Source organism: Pseudoliparis swirei, chromosome 6 (assembly GCF_029220125.1).
Source record: "Pseudoliparis swirei isolate HS2019 ecotype Mariana Trench chromosome 6, NWPU_hadal_v1, whole genome shotgun sequence".
NCBI lineage: Eukaryota > Metazoa > Chordata > Actinopteri > Perciformes > Liparidae > Pseudoliparis > Pseudoliparis swirei.
The window spans coordinates 16,130,458-16,153,637 of NC_079393.1; the positions used below are offsets into that span (position 1 = coordinate 16,130,458).

At 44.2% G+C, this 23,180-nt stretch overlaps 2 protein-coding genes across 3 annotated transcripts; one reads left to right on the forward strand and one right to left on the reverse strand.

Annotated features, from left to right (window-relative positions):
- Positions 1-2,101: 2,101 nt before the first annotated feature.
- Positions 2,102-5,122, forward strand: LOC130195310 (F-box/LRR-repeat protein 14-like). The gene has a single exon (XM_056416762.1). The coding sequence runs from the start codon at positions 3,121-3,123 to the stop codon at positions 4,330-4,332; it is 1,212 nt and encodes a 403-aa protein (XP_056272737.1). The 5' UTR covers positions 2,102-3,120; the 3' UTR covers positions 4,333-5,122.
- Positions 5,123-5,456: 334 nt separating this feature from the next.
- On the reverse strand, positions 5,457-23,091 carry LOC130195254 (ELKS/Rab6-interacting/CAST family member 1-like). Of its 2 annotated transcripts, XM_056416690.1 has the most exons (21): positions 22,972-23,091; positions 21,097-21,842; positions 20,786-20,974; positions 17,624-17,915; positions 16,859-16,986; positions 16,655-16,729; positions 16,398-16,553; positions 16,063-16,230; positions 15,696-15,863; positions 15,458-15,595; positions 15,193-15,333; positions 14,834-14,974; positions 14,473-14,666; positions 12,698-12,818; positions 12,443-12,574; positions 11,931-11,987; positions 11,167-11,327; positions 10,816-10,963; positions 9,683-9,778; positions 8,609-8,794; positions 5,457-8,216 (listed from the first exon to the last, which is right to left on the reverse strand). In XM_056416690.1, the coding sequence occupies exons 2-21, from the start codon at positions 21,640-21,642 to the stop codon at positions 8,079-8,081; spliced, it is 3,375 nt and encodes a 1,124-aa protein (XP_056272665.1). In that variant the 5' UTR covers positions 21,643-21,842; positions 22,972-23,091; the 3' UTR covers positions 5,457-8,078. The 2 variants fall into 2 exon arrangements, with proteins under 2 accessions (XP_056272665.1, XP_056272666.1); XM_056416691.1 differs by lacking the exon at positions 11,931-11,987.
- Positions 23,092-23,180: the final 89 nt, after the last annotated feature.

Genomic DNA, 23,180 nt, shown 5'->3' on the forward strand with positions numbered 1-23,180 from the left:
GAGATAAAAAGTTGAATAGCTGACAAATGTAACAAATAATATATATATATATATATATATATATATACATACATGCATGCATACACATATATAAAAATGTACATGACCATTAAAGACAAAAGTCAAATAATTGAAGAAAGAATAGAAATATCGTATGAGCGGTGTAAAGCCATAGGACTTGTTCACAAAAATATCCCAGCTGTTAGTTATCACCTTAACGATGGTTTAATGTTCTCAGTGAGTCATAGCCAGCATGCACAGCACCTGGACCCTGAAACTGAAGCAGCTAAATCAAATTCAGCAATCATTAATTTGATTATTTACACCTGTGCTATTCCTACTGTGACAAGTCAACATGGTGTATTGTATTGGATAGGCCTTGAATTGTGCTGTTGTTTTATTATCGTGTTCACCTTTTGCTGTGTGTGAACATTGAGTGCCCATGTGTGTCTTACACATCCTGCCCCTTTTGTCCTTTACACACTGAACCACCCAAAATCATTGTGAAGCACCCGCTGTGTGTCCTCCCAGCAGCCAGAGGTGACCAGGTCAGTGAACGCCTCGCTGCAGTAACTCCGGGCTTGCCGCCAGGTGGAAGACATTTACACTAAGTAGCACACAAGAGAAAGGCAGGTGACACCGCAGCACCTTTAAACAGATGCACCTGTTTCTGGGTTGATGAATGAATAATGTCAGAATCAGAATCAGCTTTATTGGCCATGTATATGTGCACATACATCAAATTTGACTCCGGGTTTCACTCTCGTCGTACATACATGTAATTTACAAATTTACAAATAACAGGATACATATAAAAAAGTCATTGAAGACAACAGAATAGCAACAAAATGTATGTACAATATAAAACAACAACAGTGACAATGAATCAGGATGTTAGTGCAGAAAGAAAGTGGTGATAGAGCAGGTATGTGGATGTGTCTGATTAACTGTTCATCAGAGTAACGTCCATTGGGTTATATCCGTACTTATAACTGTACGAGCTGCATCGGGAGGAGGAGATAGCTGGTTGCTGTTGGTCCTTGAACCTTCCAACAATAAATATGGTTACATAGATACTCATTTCAGTCTTTTCCGCAAGGCAAAACATTAAGGTTATAGTTTTCTCCAGACAGACTGCACTAAAACATTTATTTTGCTCATCTTTTCCATGATACAACATTAGTCAATATTTTTTCATGTCAAACTAGTATAATCACATTATATCAAGCATACGCGCCTACAGATCGGTGTCAATCAATGGCGTATGAACTGCACCATGTATCATGTATTTTAATTTAGTCAATTTAACATTTAGTGTAAATATTATCCACATCTATAGGAATATTAACTGTTACTTGAAATACTTTGTCAATGTATGAATGTGCAAAAACAACTGATCTAGGAGGAGGTACTTTGGGATTTACATTATATGTGTAGGCTATTTATGAATAAAGACAGTTTGCTACTGTCATCACACTAACGGGGTACTGCATTTTTTAACCTTAAATAACCTTTAATCTTAACTGCATTAACACGCATCACCGAATTTATTCTAATACTGTAAATAAATAACAGTAAAATAATTACATACTGTAAAATAGACAGTTTGTCACATAAACTAATTTATTTTGTCACTTTCAATATTTACATTTTTTAATAACGATTTAACTTTGTATTTTTTGTTTTATCATTTTTGGTTTCGTAAACTTCAACAATGATTTCATGGCAGTAAACTGTAAAATAAATGAGTTTATGATTCACATTACTTAGAAATACTGCAATGTGTTTCTACTACTGATAACACTGCATAACACGACACATAGTCACACTGCCCTGTGTTATGTGTGTGAGTGCAGTGCAATACAAAGTAAGACAAATGACAACAACAAGGGGGGACGAAAAGCAATCTGAGGAGTTTAATAGACGGTTGGTATGAGTATGAGTCAAAATGGAGGTCCAGCTAAATGAATGCAGATGTGTGTGTGTGTGTTCTCTATAATGGGTCTTCAGGAGATATATATATATATATATATATATATATATATATTATGGATAGGGTTAGGCAGATGGAGCGGTTAGACTGTCTATATATATATATGGACAACTATATATATATATGGATACATGGAGACTATACATATACACAGATACATGCATTCATACACACATATACAAGAGCAAGAGAGGGAAGCAAGAGAGAGAAAAAAGATCAGAGAAATGATCAATATTTCTGTCAACGTGAGCCGATGTGGGGGTTTCTTCTCTGTATGTATATAACAAATCAAATATTAAGTGTCTGCATATATGCCAAAACACTTGTCATTCAATCAGGAGCCACCTCCTTTAATGTCGCCTGTGTAATATTTGATGGTAATAATGAAGAACAGTTTAAGCAACGCCTTACCAAACGTTATATAGTATACAAACAAACATAACGTGGATCAAACATACAGACGTATTATTGTTTGTTGCTGAAGTACTTAACGCTATACTATCTGAATCCAGACACCACGGCTCTTCCTGTGTATTTAAGCGGTAGCGGAGGCTGCCGCTGCCGCCGCTGCCGCTTCCTCCTCTGGAGCTCCGGCGCGGATGGAAAGCGCCCAGAAGCTAAAGGAGCAGTTTCGTGCGAGCAAACGGCCCGGCGGAGAAAAGTTTCTGCAAACTAAAAAGTTCCTGGATGCGCGTTGCGATGACGTGGAGGAAGTGACCCGCCGCCCTCGGACAGCTCGGACGCGGATGTTGTTCAGCTTTTAACAAGTTTAGACAGCTAACGCTGCGCAGAGGTTAGCTAACGTTAGCCGGCTCGCTCAATATCACGACCGACTTTCGCGGTCTCCGTCACCTGCGTCCACTTGTCAATATTATAACTGTGCCGTAAAAAGAGGAATTTGTCCCCGTATTGCTCCTAATAGCAGGCGTCGCTCCAGCGGGATGGCTGTTTGTTACGCTACGCACGAAGCTAACTGTCTATAGCTAGCGTTAGCTTGTTTGAATGCTAGCTGACGTTAGCTAACGTTGCCAAGCAGCAACTTCGGCAGCAGAGTTCCTGCGAGCTCGCAACGACAGTATCGAGGCCATCAGTCGACCTCTGCCGCCCAAAGCAGTCGAGCCGCAGTCATGTTCGAAATGGAGACGCATATATCGTGCCTTTTCCCGGAGATCCTGGCCATTATTTTCAGTTATCTGGACGTTAAAGACAAAGGAAGAGTAGCCCAAGTGTGCGCGGCCTGGAGGGACGCGTCCTACCACAAGTCCGTGTGGAGGGGGGTGGAAGCCAAGCTCCATCTGCGGAGAGCCAACCCGTCTCTGTTCCCCAGTCTGCAGACTCGGGGGATCAAAAAAGTTCAAATTCTCAGCCTCCGGCGAAGTCTGAGCTACGTGATTCAAGGGATGCCGCACATCGAAAGCCTTAACCTGTGTGGGTGTTTCAACCTCACGGACAACGGACTTGGCCATGCCTTTGTGCAGGACATCCCATCGCTGCGGGTGCTGAACCTCAGCCTTTGTAAACAGATCACTGACTCCAGCCTGGGCAGGATTGCCCAGTATCTAAAAAACCTGGAGGTGCTTGAACTTGGGGGATGCAGCAATATCACCAACACCGGCCTGTTGCTCATTGCCTGGGGCTTGCACAGACTCAAGAGCCTTAACCTGCGCAGCTGCAGGCATGTGTCCGATGTGGGCATCGGTCACCTGTCGGGCATGACCCGCAGCGCGGCAGAGGGCTGCCTGTCCTTGGAGAAGTTAACCTTGCAGGACTGCCAGAAGCTGACCGATCTTTCCCTGAAACACGTCTCAAAGGGCCTTAACAAGCTCAAAGTGCTCAACCTCAGCTTCTGCGGCGGGATATCAGATGCGGGGATGATCCACCTGTCGCACATGACGCACCTGTGCAGCCTGAACCTGCGGTCGTGTGATAACATCAGTGACACGGGGATAATGCATCTGGCCATGGGCTCCCTCCGGCTGTCTGGACTCGACGTCTCCTTCTGTGACAAGATCGGAGACCAGAGCCTGGCTTACATCGCCCAGGGGCTGTACCAGCTCAAGTCGCTCTCTCTCTGTTCCTGCCATATCAGCGATGACGGCATCAACAGGATGGTACGGCAGATGCACGACCTCAAGACTCTCAACATTGGACAGTGTGTGCGGATCACAGACAAAGGGTTGGAGTTGATAGCTGACCACCTGACTCAGCTGACAGGGATCGATCTGTACGGTTGTACTAAGATCACCAAGAGGGGTCTGGAGAGGATCACCCAGCTCCCGTGCCTTAAAGTGTTGAACCTGGGACTGTGGCAGATGACCGAGAGTGAGAAAGTGAGGTGAAATCTCCGTTATGTAGTCTGCATCTTTAATCGTGTATAGTGCTCAGTTGGACGGTCTGTATCCACTCTTAATTTTACTTTCTATACTGTGACTAAAAACAAGGAGAGGGGCTCGGCATTGATCACTGGAATATTGTTCACCGCCCCTGCAATACTCCTCTTTTGGTTTCAGTCTTGCTCTCTTCTGAAGTGCATTGTTTAATCCCAGCCTGTCTCCAGTTCTTACTATCTAGCTACCTCACCCATTAAACACAGGAGTGCCTACTATCGCCGAATACTAAATTTCGGTGCATATTTTTGTGACTCACATACCAATGGCGACTTAGATATTTTAAAAGATCTCATTGCAGAATAATAGCTAGGCATTTTAACCCTTAACAGAAAGTCAAATTTTGATAGAACTGGTTTTTTTGGCTGTATTTTTTTACTTGTAACCAATATTTTTTGTATTGAGTGAAAAAATTGTACTTCAAATTGAAGTGGGTGGATCACTCCCGTCTGTCTTTGTTTACCTGTGTATAGTTGGCTATGTTTCATATTCCTGAGGAAATAATGTCTCGGATGTTCCAGTATGCTACTCTGTCAAAGGTTCATCAACACGACTACAGTAAGGTGTAGTAATTAACAGCTGCCAAGGCTATATGCAATACCTTGAAACTGTTTTATCAGTGTTTTTTCTCCTGAGGAGCTTCCAACGATAGAGTATTTGTTTAAAAAAAAACAGTAATTTAAGATTGTTTTATATTCATACAGTAGTGATATTTATGAATAAAGATGGCAAATATGTTTCAGTTTTGTGTTTACTTGTAGGATTTTTATTTGTAATTTTGATCTTGGATCTTTATCATTTTTTTGCAGTTTAGGGCACCACTTGCAATTTCTCATCTGTAAAACAAGTCTTAATAGCTGCGCACGTGAGTGAGAATCAAGAATGCCCTTTTGATTTCTTACTTCTAATATCAGCATTACTAAGAATCTAGGATGAATTGTGTGATTCAGATGACTAGTAATGCACCTTTAAAACCGGTTAATGTGAAATCAAGCGACGGGCTCGTCTTCAAACCAGTTAAAACATTCACACATTTAGATGTGTCTGATTTTGTTTTTCAAAGAAAATGCAAGAAATCAAGGCTTATAATTTATTTATTTACATACAAAATCCAAACGACTCGCAAATGTCTGTGTTGCTTTCTGTTGACAGTTTGATTTCGTAACACGAACAGACAGAAGGCAGTACATTTCTTATACAAATGCAAAACTAAAAAACAAATGCCATGAACTTGACAGATGCCCCTTAATCAGCCCTGTGGTCCTCAATAAAGAGAAGAGAAAGAGAGATGACGAGACATTAAGGCAAGGGCAGGGACACAGGCCAAAGTAAGGGGAATTAAACACCAACAGAGGCTCGCTTCTTTCTCTGAACCCAGTGGTGGTGGGGGGGGTGGGCTGTAACGAGACATTGGGAAATGCGTCTCCACTCAGTTATGACAGACGTCATCCGACTGATGTCTTCCAAAACCAGTGGATGTTTTGTTGTTAGTAAAACACCCATATACAGAGAGTGTTAGAAAACTTCCAGATGCAGTTTTATTACATCACATTATGTTCTTACAACAGCAGGAAGGCGATGGTGGTTGGAGACTTTATTTTTTATCCATCAGGCACAATCTGCTTTTGACATTAACCAGCCAAAAGAAAAAAACATTGAAATAACACAACCGGGAAGAAAAAAAGACAACACTGGAATCTCGGGATAAAAAAAGAAAAGAAATGTACATCACCATTTGGTGAAAATATATTTTCAATTCGCTGATTAGAAAATGAATGCAAGAAAAGTACTCTCCCATCACACAGTCACGGTTTGAAAACATTTCTAGTTCACATGTTATTTTTGACACAAGATTTTTTTGACACTTTCTTCAGTTTCTGCTGAAGACACCAACTCAACGTTTTGTTCAGAGCAGCTCACTCTTCAAGATTCTGTGCAAACATTCAATGCATATCCATACAGTAAACATTTTTATATATGTATTATATATCTCTATAGAACATGACTTTCCGCGAGTTATGGCAGTACTGTCACACGCGCACACACACACGCTTTGTCCTGGAGACAACATTTGACAACTGCACTGCTTTTAACTTTTGAATTTTTTTTTTTAAAGAATGCACAACACATTCCACTTAATTAACTTGAAATCAGTCACTACGCGTTAAATATCACGTTATATACAAACTGATCTAAAGAGTCAAAATCTGCTGAAAAGTGACTTGTTTCCTGTAAATGTAGATGCACTTAGTAATTAAAAACCTCAGCCCTGAAGATTTAAAACAAATACAATAAAGGGAGGAATCACTTGCATTTTTGATTTGAAAAATACAAGAAATGGAAGCATCGCTTGTAATTCTTCAGTGATTCAGTCGACAAACTACAGATGAGGTGGGCTTTAAGTAACATCTACACACACTTTGGATGAGACTGAATGATCAGTGGATCTTACATCATGCCTTAGCACCAATATAACAGAGGAACAAAATATCCCTGCATTAGGTCCAGTACTGATCTCTGTTCATGCTCCAAGGCCACGAGAACGTTCAACAGAAACATTGCATACCTCATAAACAAGTGGACGTTGTGTGCAAAACCATCGAAAACTGAATGCATCTCGGAGAATAACTTCTTTTTTTTGTTTCTCCTCCCTCTCTCTGATATTTTAGCACATTGTGTAACTTAAAGCTGACCTCAGATCTGTGTCAGATTCCCCTCTCAGCCACAGATCGCACAGTAAAACATTCCTACAGCTTCATCCTCGCTACAATGACAGATCCGCGCCGGGAGTAGAAACATTTGGAGAGCATTTATATTTGGTTCATATGTGGCATTTCCAAAGTGTTCAGATGTCTGGACACCGGTAGCTGTATTTCTAACTAGCGAGTCCCGCCAACTAGTTAGGGAACACTGACTACAATACAAAATAAGCTTCTCCATAGCTCCATCATCTACCCACTGAACTGAGCTCCTCTGTGCTCCCCTCTCGATGTAGCAGCTCCCTGGTCTTTACTTGAACGATACGCAAGAGGAATCCAAGGTGAGGTAACTGTGCTTGATCTAGCAGTTCCTGCTGTGAATAGATATGTCTCGGGAGAGGAAGGTTGGCAGTATACTCCAAGACTTTGTGCAGAACGTTGCTTCTTTCATCTCATATCCTTTATCTCCCAACGCACCTGTCCCAGACTTACAGCTCTACAATATTTTTCCAAGTATACTACAAGACAAAATTGAATTTTGGTGAATTCCCAAATGCTTACGGGTGAGCGGTTAACTTTTTGCAAGCCTCCAGTTTGCTGTTGCATGCCTGATGATGTGATTAGGTGTGTACTTTAGTTCTTCTCTTCCCACTGAGACGCCTCCATCTGCCACCGCTGTCATTAAAATAAAGAGACTGCCGTGTGTCATCTGATATAAGCTCAAAGTGCCAGACTTGACAACGTTTCGACGTTTGTGAACGCGCCTCATTCGATTTTATAGAGCGACACTTGAGACTGGAAAGCACACAGGCGGTGTGAAAGTATGTTCCCGGGTGGAGGAGGGGAGCGAAGAGGAAAAGCTCTGCGGGGTGAGACGGGATGCCCACGTTCACTCTCCTCCTCCCAGGAGCCTCATTGAGTGGAGGTCGGGGCACCTGGGCCCGGCTACATATTATACAACACCAGGGGTCAGCCAGGTTGTGTCCGAGGTCAGAGGTGTCAGCACGACTCCTCCAGGGCATTGACAACCTGCTCCAGGATATCGGGGCAGTAGTCTGCGATCTGCTGGAGAACAGAGTTGGCGTACTCCTGCAGCTCCCCGCTCTCCTTCTCACACACATCCAGCTCTCTCTCGACCTGGATGGAAAAAACATTCATTAGTTTCTTTTACCCAACTTTCAATCAACAAAACCCTGCATTCCCCCCCAAAAATGAAATGCAAGTCAAGAATTTTTTGAGATTCAAAAAGGTTTCTTGAAAATGACATTTTAAAAAAGACAATATCTTTGATACATTATTGACAAAAGTGACGAATCATGCATGATACATTTTTCCTATTGTACTTAAATTTCTTTGATTGCATTAATTTCAATTCTGATTCATTCAGAAGCAAATTCTTAATTTTTAAATGAAAAAAATTAAGTTGTACTGATGCAAATACACACGTGATTTAACTTCTCCAAAAATTAGAAATGTGTGGTTAAAAATTCTAACGTATAGGTATGAATAACTGAAAGTTCCTCCTCTACCTGTTCGACACTCATCTTCTGGAGCTCCTCCTCCCAGTCGTCGGGGTCGCTGTGGTGGTAGTGAGAGGGCGGCGTGAGCTGGCTGAGGATGCTGGGGTCGCGGTCATGGCAGAGGTCAGTCAGGTGGGCGATGTAGAGCTTGAGTTTACTGCGGTTCTGGGACAGGGCTAGAAGAGGGGCTATCATCTACAGGGGGAGACAGAGGGGACAAGAGTGTGACGCAGTGTGGGAAAACAAGGCGATGAAAAAGCATTACTACACATAAATGTTATGCTCTCGTTGAATTGATTGAACAATAAGAAAGACTGAAGCACAACACCCACTGGCATGAAAATAAATAAATCATCATCTGCATGCATGCTAATATAAAGCAGAATCTTCTCGGGTGCATTATTCTGTGGCTTTTTTTGTATGTGCAACTCAACAGAAAGTCTCACAGAGCTATTTACACAACGACTGATGAAATGCAGGAGCTCTTCGTCAGTGAAAGAGAAGACGCTTCATCAAATACGTCGTCTTATCCTCTTAGCGTGTGCATGCAAACTGAACCCGGACCCATACGCCACTGAGAAGCAATACATGGCCCGGGATCAGTGACAGGATGTACTCTCACAGGAGAAAACATGCAATGATGACCAACAACAACAACAACAACAACAACAATAGAGGAATGGCTGAGGGCAAAAAGAAAACCACGAAAAATGGAAGACAAAGTGAACATGCCACGGAGCAAAGATGAGGAAAAGGGCGACAGGTCTGGCTTTTCATACGAGCTCACCCTTCTGAACAAAATGGCTGAGAGAGAGAAGGGGGAGGGCAAAAGGTTGGCTACGCCCAAATACCCTCCTCATCATCCTGTTAGCCATAAGGTAAGCCAATCGCAGCGTTACAAAAAAACATTTGGTTAGTATAAAGACAGAACGGTTACGCAGAGAAAACTTCCATTTCAAACATAGTTCCCTTCTGGCATCAGTTCTACCTTCTTTATATTGTTAATAAATCAATTATGGACATTTTCGATGAGCTGTTGAGAATGAAATGGAAAGATGACTAATCGGTGGAGCGTTAAGCTACCTGATCTGGAGAGGGTTTGTGATTGGTCTGGTCAGGCGCAGTCTTCAGATGGTCATCCTCATAGTTATCTGCCATCAGTTTCATTCTGTTCTGAGTCTGTGAATTTAAGAGTGTAAGAATAAAAAAACACAATGGAATGGTCACTCATCCACAATCAACTCTGCCCAACACTTATAGTTCCATTTCATTCAGGAGCATTATTACTGAGGTGTGTGACGAGTCCAGCAGTACCAACAAGTGAGAGACAGAAGGGCTTTGTTCACAGCAGAAACATCGACTTGCATTAATACAGCACAGGTGTTTCTATTAGAGTGCCCCTGTAAGACGTTATCGTTTGACAGCATGGACACCAGGACCCTGAAACTGACGCAGCTAAACATAAATGAGCCGTCTATCACGAACAGCTGTGCTTTTCCCCGACTGTGAAGCATCAATGTACCTGAAGTCTTGTAATCACAGCAGAAGCCGGCAGAAATAAAATGTTCCAAGCATTAGGAAAGATGGAAGAAGCTACAAATAGACGCCCCCGGTTGTTAAAATACACGTGAATGTTTCTGTAACAGTTGCCTCCTCTGTTAGGGCTGCCAAACAATATTTCCTAACAATTTGCAAATAGTGTAGGTGTACTGAATTGAGCAAATTGAATTATGGTTTCAATCTAAATCTTGCTTACCGTTGTACATAAATTGTCCCAGTCTATATTTAAAAATAAAGTGGCCACATTCAACAAAGTTTCAAGAGAAAAAAGCGGCTCCAAGTCTAAAGCCTCCGTGTGGCGCAGACAGAGGAGCAGTCAGGAACCGGTCTGATAAGGAGCCATTCTTTGAGTTTACTTTGAGACTTAAAAGTTACTCCCCAGTGAGACAGGTAATCCTCAAGGGACAAAGGGACCTGATATGTGGCACTTATCTTTTGAAGCCTGATGAGAACACAAACTATTGTTACTAAACTAAATATCACCGACATCTTTCTATTTCTTTTGGATGCCGAGTCCCTGCGTTTTATCCCCTACTGGTGAACATAGTATCTGTGAGACAAGTGTGGGAAATATGAATGTGTGCAATCACACTGATGCGTCCTTAACTATTGGAACCCCTTGAAATATGAACTTTTACCAGCAGCCCCCTCCCCACCTGCTGTTTGAGCTGTTGCACCAATCGGTCCTTCTCCCGTTTCAGCAGCGCCACCTCATCCTGGGTCTTCTTCTTCTTGGAGGAGGATAACTCCAGCAGGGCTATGTTCGCGTCCTTCTCGCTGATTGCAGCCAGCAGCGCCTCCTGCCTGTTAGGTGGGGATGAATCAACATGCCCTTTAACCACACAAGTCAATACATCAATGATCATTTATTATTTAGTGCAGAAATTCATCCTGCCAGCTGGGGAAGGCCAGAATAGGATGACATTTTACAAGATGAAGGCAGCAATCGATACTCCAGAGTCTACTCCACCCTGTGGTGTGTGTGTGTGTGTGTGTGTGTGTCTTACTTCATCTCCAGCACCTCCTCCAAGTGTTTTCTGCGCTCAACTCGCAGCGTTGAGAGATGAGTCTCTTTCTCACACAGAGACTGCTGGGTGGAGGACAGTTTGGCTCTCATGGACTCCAGCTCTTGCTTCACTTTCTCCATGGCCCCCAGCAGCTCCTCCATCTGGGAACACACACATGATTCAATCATGACTAGAATAAAACTGATTACCGAAATCCACGAGTGAAAGCCAAGTACATTTAGCAAGAAATTAAACTGTGCACTCTAATTAGAGACAGGAAAAGCAGAACTCATGTGGGCTTTTGGGAAGGACGAGGGATCAACTAACACAGATTAAACTACAGCACAAGATTTCATTTACCTGTTATTCATTTAGAAAGGGCACAAGAGTACCATTGTTTGTCATCAGCACATGCTTTATTGCAATTAACTGAATGAAAAAGAAAATTATTGATTACAATATGATCAATTCTATTGGCTACTTGATGTTCGAGCCAACCAATTAATTAGCATTGCTATGTTTAATAAGCAAACAGCAGGTAAACCAAATAACTCGTAAACTACATGAGCTGGAAACGGCAACAAAAAATGATGCAATCCAACAACATCAAACTCAAATTCCCCCAGAAATATCCTTTTTCACAAACGCATGTATTGCAGGGTCGTTGTGTCATTGCACGAATTGTAGAGGTGTTGCCATTATTGTGTCCACCCCTCAAAGAGTTGTTGCTCACTGATGGGAGGGCACACGTTCTGGGCTCGTACCTTAGACCACTTAAAGTGGGCGAGGTGGGACTCATGCATTGGTTTGAGTGAGTGCTTCTGAGAGGCGGTGTGTAGCAGAGAGAAAACAAGAGAAAACAAAGATAATAGAACTGAGAGATGGAGGCCAAAGGCGAGAAGGGAGGTGGTGTAACAGTTTAGCTCCACGCCTTCCTTTTTGTAATAGTTGTTTTCATCCTGTCACACCATCTCGTCAATCCAACTCCCCTCACCTGCCTCTGATCACTCCCTCGTTAGTCCCTCATTCCCTTCACCTGGTCCTCACGCCCTTCCCACCTGCAGCCCATCCCCTCATTAGTCCCTCACTATTTAGCCGTGACAGGTGGAGAAAGGATGAGAAACACCACAATGGCAGCAAAAAGATGAGGGGGAAAAGAATCTGAGTATATGAAGCCGTTTCTTGGAGTTTAGATGTTGCATGTACGGCATGCGACCCTTTGGGTTGATGAACGTCCGTTTCTCGTGTGCGCGTTTGTTTCCGAGCAGTTGGGTACCTGTTTCTCCTGGAGAGACCTGGCAGCCTCTTCCTGTGCCAGCACCATCTCTCGCTCCGTCGTGATCTGAACGCTTTCTCTCAGGGCCTCCTCCAGCTCCTCTATGCGCTCAGACTTCTGACGCAGAGCGTCCTACGCAACAGGAGGAGGAAGAGGTCACGTCATGGCAATGAACTAGGTAGCCAGTGCCAGCAAATGTGAACTTTTTTCTCATGAAAGGTTCAGAGAGAGAGAGAGAGAGACACACACACACACCTGCTCAGACATGTTGTCCTCCCTCTTCCTGGCCTCATCCATGAGTCGAGCATTCCTACTTTTCTCCACCTGCTCCTTGTGCTTGAGAGAAGCCACCTTCTTTGACTGGTCCTTTGTCTGCCTAGATTGACACAAGAATAACATGTTATGCACATGTGTAAATTAGACTATCGTTCCACTTTACATGTAAAGGTAATTTATTATTCAAGTTGGAAAGAGAAGGCAGCACGGTGGCGCAGTGGTTAGCACTGTCGCCTCACAGCAAGAAGGTCCTGGGTTCGAATCCCGGTCGTCCCGTTCCAGGTCCTTTCTGTGTGGAGTTTGCATGTTCTCCTCGTGTCTGCGTGGGTTTCCTCCGGGTACTCCGGTTTCCCCCACCATCATAAAGACATGCACCGCAGCCTCACCCCGGTTCGTATGGATGTGAATGAGTGTTGGTGGTGTTCGGAGGGGCCGTAGGCGCTGATTGGCTGCCACGCTTCCGTCAGTCTGCCCCAGGGCAGCTGTGGCTACTGATGTAGCTTACCACCACCGGGATGACTGTGTGTGTGTGACTACTGGACTCTGTAAAGCGACTTCGGGATGTCGGCATGCCTTGAGAAGCGCTATATAAAATAAATGATTATTATTGTGGGAAAAGTGTAAATAAGTTATGAGTACGGATATGCACCAAATTTATTGTTCTGTCTGATTCCAAAGGAAGCCTTCTTTACGCCACAATTATGATTATATAATGTACATAAGTCCGTTATGATTGTAGCCAATTGTAAGATAAAGGTGTCAGGTGGCAAAGAAAATGAATCTTCAAATCAAATGCGGACAAAAATAGATGAGAAGCCTCCCTTTTTTAAATAACATTTACAACCAGAGCTTTTACAGACTGGCTTTTGACAGCAAAGATTCAATCTGAGAATTGAGTGTGAAATACGGAACAATGAGAGGGTGAAAGAGGAAATACTAACCTGGAGGACAAACTGGTGGGGCGAGAGATTTCCGGTGTAAAGACAAGAAAGCAGTAAAGAGAAGGAAAGACCATAAAAAGTCAAGATGAAGAAGGAAAAAAAAGGAGCGGGGCGGAAAGGGGGGCTGGCTCATTCACATCAGCTCTACGATTATGTAGCGACGGGTGTCATAAATCTCATGAATCACAACACACATAAAGAGCAACAATTGCAGAAACATGGCCTTCCTATGCCAACTCCTACAGCGGGACCTCCCAGCTGTAGAGCAGGTCTGCTCATAACATTCTCCACATCCGCATCAAGGCAATTAGACTAAGATGTGCAAATGGCAGATGGCCAAATTACACTAAAATACCACATTTAATGTGCTCAAGGCAACAATCTCCAGGGTGACGCGATGTCATTGAAGATAAATGTGCATCAGTCACGAGGAACAGTGGTCACAAGTCCACGCTAGCAGGGATGAAAACTGTTTGCAGAAAGCACAATGTATCCGCTTCACAGCACAACAAACCGCACACACAAGACTCATTCAGATCCTTAAAATCATCTGGAACAAAGTCACAAATAAAGATCTGTACACTGAACATTTACGACTCATTTCAGGGCTCACAATCAGAAACCAGCTGCACATCTACTGACACATAATCATTCACCACTGTTTAGTGACATGGGCGAAGCTTAAAGACCTGGTGGAGAGTCGATGTCCACATCTTTAGAGTTTACCTACTTGAAAAGTCATCCTGACAAAAAAAATGTAATTTAAAAACATTTTTTTGAGAGTCACTGAAATGTGCATGTTTTTCTACCCACCTCTCCAGCTCATTGATCTTTTTGTCCTTGTCATTCTTCTCATTCTCCATTTCCCGAAGGATCTCCAGCAGGCGGTCCACCTCAACCTGGGCCTTCCCAGAATCCTCCTTGTGGCGGGCCACTTCCTGTTCGAGGTTCTTAATGTGCTCGGCCAGCTCAGTGTTGGCCTGAGCTTCCAGGGTTGCGTTTTGAGCCTGGTAAAGGAGCGATGCAAGTTAAACGCAGCTTTATTCACTCAAGCCTCCGCAGCGAGGGGTTCGATGCCCGACTATATACATCCAGACACAATCGTACACAAGAACACATTTAGTAGCGTCATGTAGAGCTGAGCCAGCACATTACTTTATTTTTAGGCTCTCACTCTCTTAAGCTGATTCTCCACTTTGAGGCACTCCTCCCTCTTCTGCTCCAAGGCGATCTCCATACTCTTGAGTTTGGAGTCCTTCTTCAGACCGGAGGAGGCCAGGGACGATGCATGCTCCTTCAGGTCCAACAAAGACGTCTGCACAAACACACAAACACAGGAGCGTAGATGAACCTTTTGCATCTTACCGAACTCTAAGAGAACGGGACTGGGGAGACTGAAAATACACTGGCTCTAACACAGGCATCCATGACTCATGGCAAAGTAAGACTAACAACAACAAAAACACACTGTGCTAATAGAACCGCGGTAAACAAGAGTTTGCCGGAGCTTGTGTTGCTCCAACCGTTTCTCACCTCTCTGTCCGACAAGTCTCCCTGCAGTAGGCTCACTTTCTCCTTCAGCTCTTTCAGTTCCTTCTTGTTGCTGTCAATCTCCTCCGTCTTCTCCCGGCCGTCTCGATCTCGCTGCTCTTTTAGACGCTCAATAATGCGCTCCTAGCAGGAGGCGAACAAAACGAACAGACATGCATTAACTCATCAATACACATACGTCGCTACTAATGAACATGCATACACTCTGTAGTCAGACGTCGCTTGGCGTGTGCAGATATAAACTCACCTTTTCTGCAAGAGACTCCTCCAGTGTGGTGAGAGCAGTGTCGGTGTTGGAGGTGTCCGCCTGCAAAGACTTGACCCTCTCCTTCAGGCTGCTCATCTGCTTCTCCTTGTCCCACAGCTGCTCCTGCAGGTTCTCAATCTGTGAACGCAGAATGAACGTCAGCCACAGGACACGCATTGTAGCACGACGTCATTTCAGACGACACAAGCTCTTTGAAACTGCTCCGAGTCCAAATCACCTTCTTCTGAAGCACATTGACTTTGCGCTCCTTGACATCCAGCATGTCTTTGAGGTCGTGGATCTCCCCGTTGAGAGTGCCCTTCTCTTCTGACATTTCTTGTATCTGTTTGCTCTTCTTATTCAGAGTGGACTCCTTCTCTTCCAAGCGCAGGCGCAAGGCATCCACCTGGTCAGCAAAAGGTGGACAATCACTGACCGTGACTTTGCCATGCTCTCAAACAAATACATACAAATAACGTCTGAGCTTTTGTTTGTTTTAATATCGGTCAGAAGTAGGAGGAACAAGTCTTTTCTCTTAAAGTGCTCCTGTTTACACCTATTCCAAAGTCAGCTGAGCAAGAGAGTATAAAATGCATCGGCTGTACCTCCGTCTGTAAGATGGCGGCTCGCTGCTCTTTGGCAGTGAGGGACTCCTTGAGGACTTCGATGTGCTGCTTGCTGTCTGAGAACTGGTTGGTGAGCGTCTCCAGCTTGGTCCTCAAACCAAGCAGCTCGGTGTCCTTCCTGGAGAGGTCCTGCTTCACCTGCTCTATCTGAAACAAACAAGAGAGATGGCCATGGGGGAGGGAGAAGAAATGAGCAAATGCACGTTTCTGGTGAATTCAAAGTTGACACCTGCTGAGAAAAAGCATCTGATCATGAGAAGTCGTATTCCTGCTTTACGACAACAGTCCAGTTAAACTAAACTCATCTCCCAGACCTTGTTCTTCATGAATTTCATGTGGCTGCGGTAGACCTCCATCTGCTTCATCTCCTCCTGCCGCTCCTCACAGCTCAGCAGGCCATTGGATTTCAGCATGAGCAGCTCCTCCTCCATGTCCCGCAGGCCACGCTCCATGGAATTCATTTTTGCATCCTGGGGTTGATGAAGCGGAGTTCACACGCAAAGATTTAAGATTTGGGAGAAGAAATAAAACAAAAATACTTACACACACACACCTCTTCTTAAATCCTCACCTTCATGTCGATGACAGTCTGCAGAGCCTTAGTTTTTGTGGACTCAGGGGTTCCCTCGAATCGACGGTGCAGCTCCTTTTAGGTCAGATGAAGAAGAACATGTTGCATGTATGTGTAACACATCAATAAACAGTTTCATATCAGAGCAGGAACAACATAACTAGACCAATGTAATGCAACACGTCTCCCATGGTTGGACATTACCTCTCTGAGTGCATTAATCTCCCTGTCTCTCTGGTCCAGTAAACTCTCAAGGTGATGCCTGTGCATCTCTGCATCAGCCAGTCTCCTGGTCCGCTCCTGGTCCTCCTCTGAAGCCTTGGCAGACGGCCCTGAGGAGGATGTACAGACGCCGTGGTTACCAGAAGGAGATGGGTTGAAAGACTTTTATTTCATAGCCACAAGGTTAACACAGGAGCTGAGACTTTAAAGCTCCTCTGTTCAGTAGGGGAGGATATCGAAAAGCACTGGACTCACAAAACAGCCAACATGAAACACATAAGTACAGTATTTCTTTAATTTGTTATCTATCAAGTTGTTCTGTGGGGTTTAAATGGGCTTTGAGTTTCTTCTTGGTTTGACGTCTTTGGTTTGTCAATGTGATAATCACAGATATTTTGTGCCACCAAAGAACCATGACATGAGATTATTTTGGGAGACCGTGCTGCACAAGTTTTTGCATGAAGCCCTCAGATGTTCCTCGCCTCAGAAGCATGCATGGCGGTTAGTTTGTGGAGCGCAGACACCTGTATTTGACCAGCGACTTATAGAGCTTGGGTGGATCAAGCAGAAGCAATGTCTGCTTTAAGAAAGACTTGCATACAGTGTTGTACAATACTCATAATCTATTGGCCAACAGAAGAACTGCTTCGTAGCCCGGTTCTGCATTGCCTTTGACATTCAGCCCCGGTGTTGATACTTCATGAGGATCAACTGGCTTTAAATGTCTCCACTGAGGCACAAACAAACCTTTGCTCTGCAGCATCTCCAGAAGTTTCTTGATAGACTCGTCTCTGGCTCCCAGAGTTTGCTTTTGCGTGTCAATCCTGAGCTCCATCTCCTCGAGGGTCTTTCTTAGGAGGAAGAGCTCTTTGGCCTGCCTCTCGTGCTCCGCATATAGTCGCCGGTAGTTCTCCTCCGTGGGTTCAGAGGCGAGGGCCAGGTCCCGGCCTTGGAGGGCGGGGTCTTGCTGAAACAGCTGATTCAAGTCCCTCTGGATCCTCAGTTCGTCCTGAAGAGCTTGAACAGTCATCTGGAGATGCTAGAAACAAATGGCGCATGTTCATTTGTTAGTATTTATCTGTTTTTTGGTCCATTTGTTGGACTTACATGATTCACAATGAGGTGAAGGAATTTGTATTGATTCATTGAGTAACAAAGAGGGTGCTGTAATCGCACCTCATGGGAGTGAATCCTTACAGAACATTGTACTACCGAGTGTTAAAAATCAGCCTGTAATCGTGACTGAAAATTCTGCAGTGGCCTGACAGATGCACCCTCAACAGTCAGGCTTTGTGGACAGTGTTACATTTCATGCCCGGAGAAATACAAGAGGTGAAACACAAGCAGCCCAGTATAGTATTGCATTGTTGGTGGCATCTGATGCCACGGACACTTGGCAGAGCTGCTGTGAGACAGTGACACGAGGCTGTGTTACACTCTGGTCTGAACCAGCTGTGAGCGTTTTTTCAGACGACAGAACAAAGAGAGAAGTCAGTGTCTTGCTTCGTTTTTCTCCATTCTCCTCCTCCGCCCCCTCCCTTTGTCATTCTGTCCTTCTCCCTCCACTGGCACTCACTATTCTCCTCCTCACACACACTTTGAATCCATCTTGCTTCTCGTCCTCCCTCTTCCCTCCAATACTCACTAACCCTCACTTTCCATCACCCTGTCTCCACCCACTTGACTAAGGCTGACTCACTGCTGTGACTGCACCGCTCCACCCCCTGCATATACACAGGCAGAAGCACGCACGGACACACACACACACACCTTCTCCCTTCCTGGGCTCCCATATTCTCACTCTCTCTGCCTGAGGAGAGATAACAGTCAGGCGTTTGCGAGAGCACAAAGAGTTGGAGATGTGAGGCACCAACTAAAGTGATCCAAATACGTAAGTCACAGCCCGTGAGGACACAGTGCACACTGCAGAGCCGCACCTCTCTACAGATCATCCAAAGCACGAGGCACATTGTATACAAGTCAACATGTTAAAGATGCTCAGTGTGTGATACATACTCGGTGTGATGTTCTCCCCTTTATCTGCTCCCCTTGCATATTAATTCAATTCAATTCAATTCAGTTTATTTGTATAGCCCAATTTCACAAATTACAAATTTGTCTCGGAGTGCTTTACAATCTGTACACATAGACATCCCTGCCCCAAAACCTCACATCGGACCAGGAAAAACTCCCAAATAACCCTTCAGGGGGAAAAAAAGGGAAGAAACCTGGAGGAGAGCAACAGAGGAGGATCCCTCTCCTAGGATGGACAGATGCAATAGATGTAATGTGTACAGAAGGACAGATTTAGAGTTAAAATACATTCAATGAATATGACAGAGTGTATGAATAGTTCATAGTAGGCATATTCCACGATGGAGACCTCCACGATCCATCAGGCAGATGGCGGTGGGGAGGAGGAGTGGGCGGAGTCTCAACAGGACAGTTAACAACTGTATAATAACATACATTTGACAAGTAACCATGTGGCAAAGCGTACTTAGCAAGACAAAAGGGATAATTCAAAAAGGTACCAAACATACAGGTATTTTATTTTTTGCGTCATTTGAAACAGAAGACAGTCCTCACTCATAATAGCAGTCACTTATCACAGAGGACGATGGCCATAAATGCTTTGTCGTGCAAACATATCAGTATAGCGAGCACAGAGTCAGAAACGACACACATAAACATACAATTGCAGACCCATCCACAAATAGATGGAACTGCAATCAATGAGGGCATGCAGTTGATCTGAAGCTGTAATTACCCAAATGCCTTGTGAGAGTGTGTATGTGCGTGTCTGTGCTTTCCGTTGCATGTGTGCCAGTGTGGGAGGTGGAGGCTGACATATGAAAGCAGACATCTTTAAATTAAAGCACCCACTGATTAGTCCTGCGCTACTTAGACATTACTGGGAATTAGTCCAGTGTGATTCTGTCTCAGCAGGAGTGAAAACCGCTAATTATACACATCTGCCCATCTATTAAGAAGCCCAGTGAAACAAAGATTATTTTCTTCAATAATGATACTTAATTTGCAAAATTCCCAAAACACACTGTAGGGTGTACACATAGGGCCTGTGTGTTTACTTATTGATATTAAACATGTGTGCAGGCTGACAGGCTGCTGAACCAGGAGCTCACATTTTACAAAGCCAGTGTCTCCGTTCCTTAGATTCAGATCCAAGGAGGAGAAAAACAAGTGAAAATTGACACATGTATATGAAAAGGCTCATATAGAACTCTACAATAATAAGTCAATTAAACTGTGGTATAAGATAAGAGATACTATATTACTTTTTACAAAATACGATTAAAACGTGAACGGTGAATTCTGAAGTGTTGAGTGTGGATTTCCTTTAATAAACAAATGTACAATATATTTTTCAGTTTTTTGATCAGTTCACCTAAATCTACCACTTAACATGTGCCCTAAACTAAAATAACAATTATTAAATGTTCTTGAACTCCGCATAATCAAAAAACTACTTGGGGTTTATGACTGCTACCTGTGACAATATTCCTCAGTCGGTTTCTTATTTTCTGCAGTGGTTTATAGACGATGCATATACACAGTTTAATTGAGCTCTTTCTCCACATTTCCAGCAAGTTCTAAAACATATAGAAATGCTAACGCAGCCATTAGATGTACGGCCCCTTTCATCTATTAAGCACCAGCCTATAGCTGCATATAAGAGGATTAACCAAATGTTAGACACACACACACACACACACACACATACACAAACGCACGCACTAAAGCTGATACACTGGATGAAATGCGTTTTTCCAGTCAAAGATGTTTGACCCAGGCCAGTTGAAGAATCCATTTAGATTGATAATAATGACTTGATACCATTTTTTGCAAAAACATCTATTCTATCTCTAAATACAAAGGAACACTCACCTGTGCTTCATCTTGAATCACGCGATATTGCTCCTTCCAGACTGTGATCTTGGAAACCTCATCTTTCCTGAGAGCTCGCTCCTTTTTTAATTCTGGGCTCCAGAAGGTCTTGATAGAATTCATGGAGGAGCTGAGCTTGCTCTCCTTAACCTCCACCTCTCGCCGCAGCATCTCATTCTCACGCAGAATCTGAGAAAGCAGCATAAAGGAATGAGCACGTAAATACTGTAAATGTGGTCCGTTGAACCAAAGTCAACCTCTTATTTTATTATCATTACATCTGCAAATATAGAGAAACATTTGCAAAATACCTCTTTCAGTTGGGCCTGCAAGTCCAGTATGGTGTTATCTCTGGCCTGCCTTAGAGAGTGGGGCACAGTGGAAGCCATGTGGTGGTCCCCAAAAGCGAGAGCATCACCTGCCATCATGCCTGCTGGCAGCAGAGCATTGCCAGGCACTAAGGTGGAGATGTTGGGGGTGCTAGCAGCCACAACTCCACTGCTGTTGCCCCTTGACCCGTATGTCACCCTATGTCTCCCCATGGTCGTGACTGTCACACCACTTTTGGGAATGTGGTCACCTGCCATGGCAACCTCATTGTCACTCAGGTACATTGGTCCTGAGTTGGCATACGCTGCATTGAGGGACTGGATGTTTTCCATGGAAAGGGTTTTGCCTCCTCCTCCTCCAGGACCTCCTCCATTGCCTTCGGTGCTGTTGGTGCGACGGTGTCCCATCCGAGGAGAACGGGGAAGGCGAGGGGAACGGCTAGATCCCTGATTGCCAGTACCACCTCCATCTCTACCTCCACTATGGTTGGCATCCCCTCTGCCAACAGAGCGGGCACTACCGTACATCTTCTGCTAAATAGAAGAACGGGGCCAACAGCAAAACCGAAGTATGACCTCAAGTATCTGTATGTTGTTGCTGAAAGTGTTACTCTGTGAATATGTGGTGGTGATGCTGCTTCAACTGGAGACGCCGGGCACAATGCGCACGATAACTTATTGGTCTTCTTCCAACAGGAGCTATCCAGTGTTACAAATGATACACAAATCTGCAAAGAAAAAAACAGTTGTCCCCTATAAATGGCCTGGTGATAGCATTCATGAAGCATCCATTATAAATTAATAAGACAACATAAAGTGTTCACATTTTATAAAGTAGTATCAACGCCGGCATCAGTCTGGCCACCCAAAAAAAATAACAGTCTAGGATCCTCTCTGGGAGTCACTATCCAGCTCCAGCCAAATAAATATAAAATCTATGTATATGAATGAGAGAGAGAGAGAGAGAGAGAGAGAGAGAGAGAGAGAGAGAGATTAGGAGCCACTGATTTAAGCTGGTTAAGGTTAAATTGAATGCTATATCGCAATTATAAGAGTCAACATGTTGGTAGTATATAACATTACGAGACTTTGAGTACGGAATGAATCTGATTAATCTATTTTATGCTCGGTTTCATATTCGGTGTCGCTGAAGTCGACCCGGGTAACAGGGTAACGTCACTGTGCGTGGCCTTGTAGCAGCTAACGTTACCTTGACGTCCCGGCTAACATCTCCTCCTTCAGCTACCTGTGAACACCTTCGTGCTGCCGTTTGCTTCACACGCACATCGGTTCCTCGATGTCGTCTGCGGAATAAATCCCGACGCTCCAAATGTATTTGTTCCTCCAATTCGCGGACGCCATGGAGTACACACCTCCCGCTAGCTCGGGAGGGAAAAGAGGATAGAGTCCATGGTGGACGCCGTGAGGGGAAAAGACGTCCTTGCTCGTAAACCCAAACGCGAATAGAGACAATAGAGATCGAGGTAACGGACGTGATACGTTCGTTAGATGCGGGAAAACGTTTGTGACACACTGGACCGGATTAAAGCGTTTAGCCCGATTCTAACGGCACGGTACGCGGTCTACTCGGGAGACACCCACAGCAAACCGTGTTTTACTGAAACTCAACGGAGCCGCTTTTCGTTTCACGCGACGATTTTCTTCAATCAGACCGTGACACACGTAACTGCGAGTCGAGTTAATATCAAGGAAATGATCACATATCAATGCACATACGTTTACCGTGAGCTAAACCGTGACACAGGCTCGTCCATCCGATCTATGGGCTCAACTCGGACCTCTATTTTTCCTCACAAACACAATAGCGCGTGATGAAAACCTGTCCAAAGAAACTACCTTTATCGTTGTCTGTTGGAGCTCAAGCCAATACTGAATCCTCAGTCAGTCGGTAAGCAGCGAGAAAAGCCCGTCATTTCATGTTAATTACTCGATTGATGTCTATCTGATTTCCCCATCTTTTTGCCAGCAGTACCAGCGGCTCTGGAGAGCCAGGGCGCCTCAGTGACGTCAAGCCTCCTGTGCGCGTTCACGACAGTCTCCCTCGC

Excerpts from the sequence above, each read along its gene's own strand:
- LOC130195310 (XM_056416762.1), top strand. The coding sequence starts at position 3,121 with ATGTTCGAAATGGAGACGCATATATCGTGCCTTTTCCCGGAGATCCTG.
- LOC130195254 (XM_056416690.1), bottom strand. The coding sequence starts at position 21,642 with ATGTACGGTAGTGCCCGCTCTGTTGGCAGAGGGGATGCCAACCATAGT. Across the intron at positions 15,334-15,457 it reads AGGAGTCTCTTGCAGAAAAG|GAGCGCATTATTGAGCGTCT; the intron begins GTGAGTTTATAT and ends GCCTCCTGCTAG. Across the intron at positions 11,328-11,930 it reads CCCACTTTAAGTGGTCTAAG|ATGGAGGAGCTGCTGGGGGC; the intron begins GTACGAGCCCAG and ends GTGTGTTCCCAG.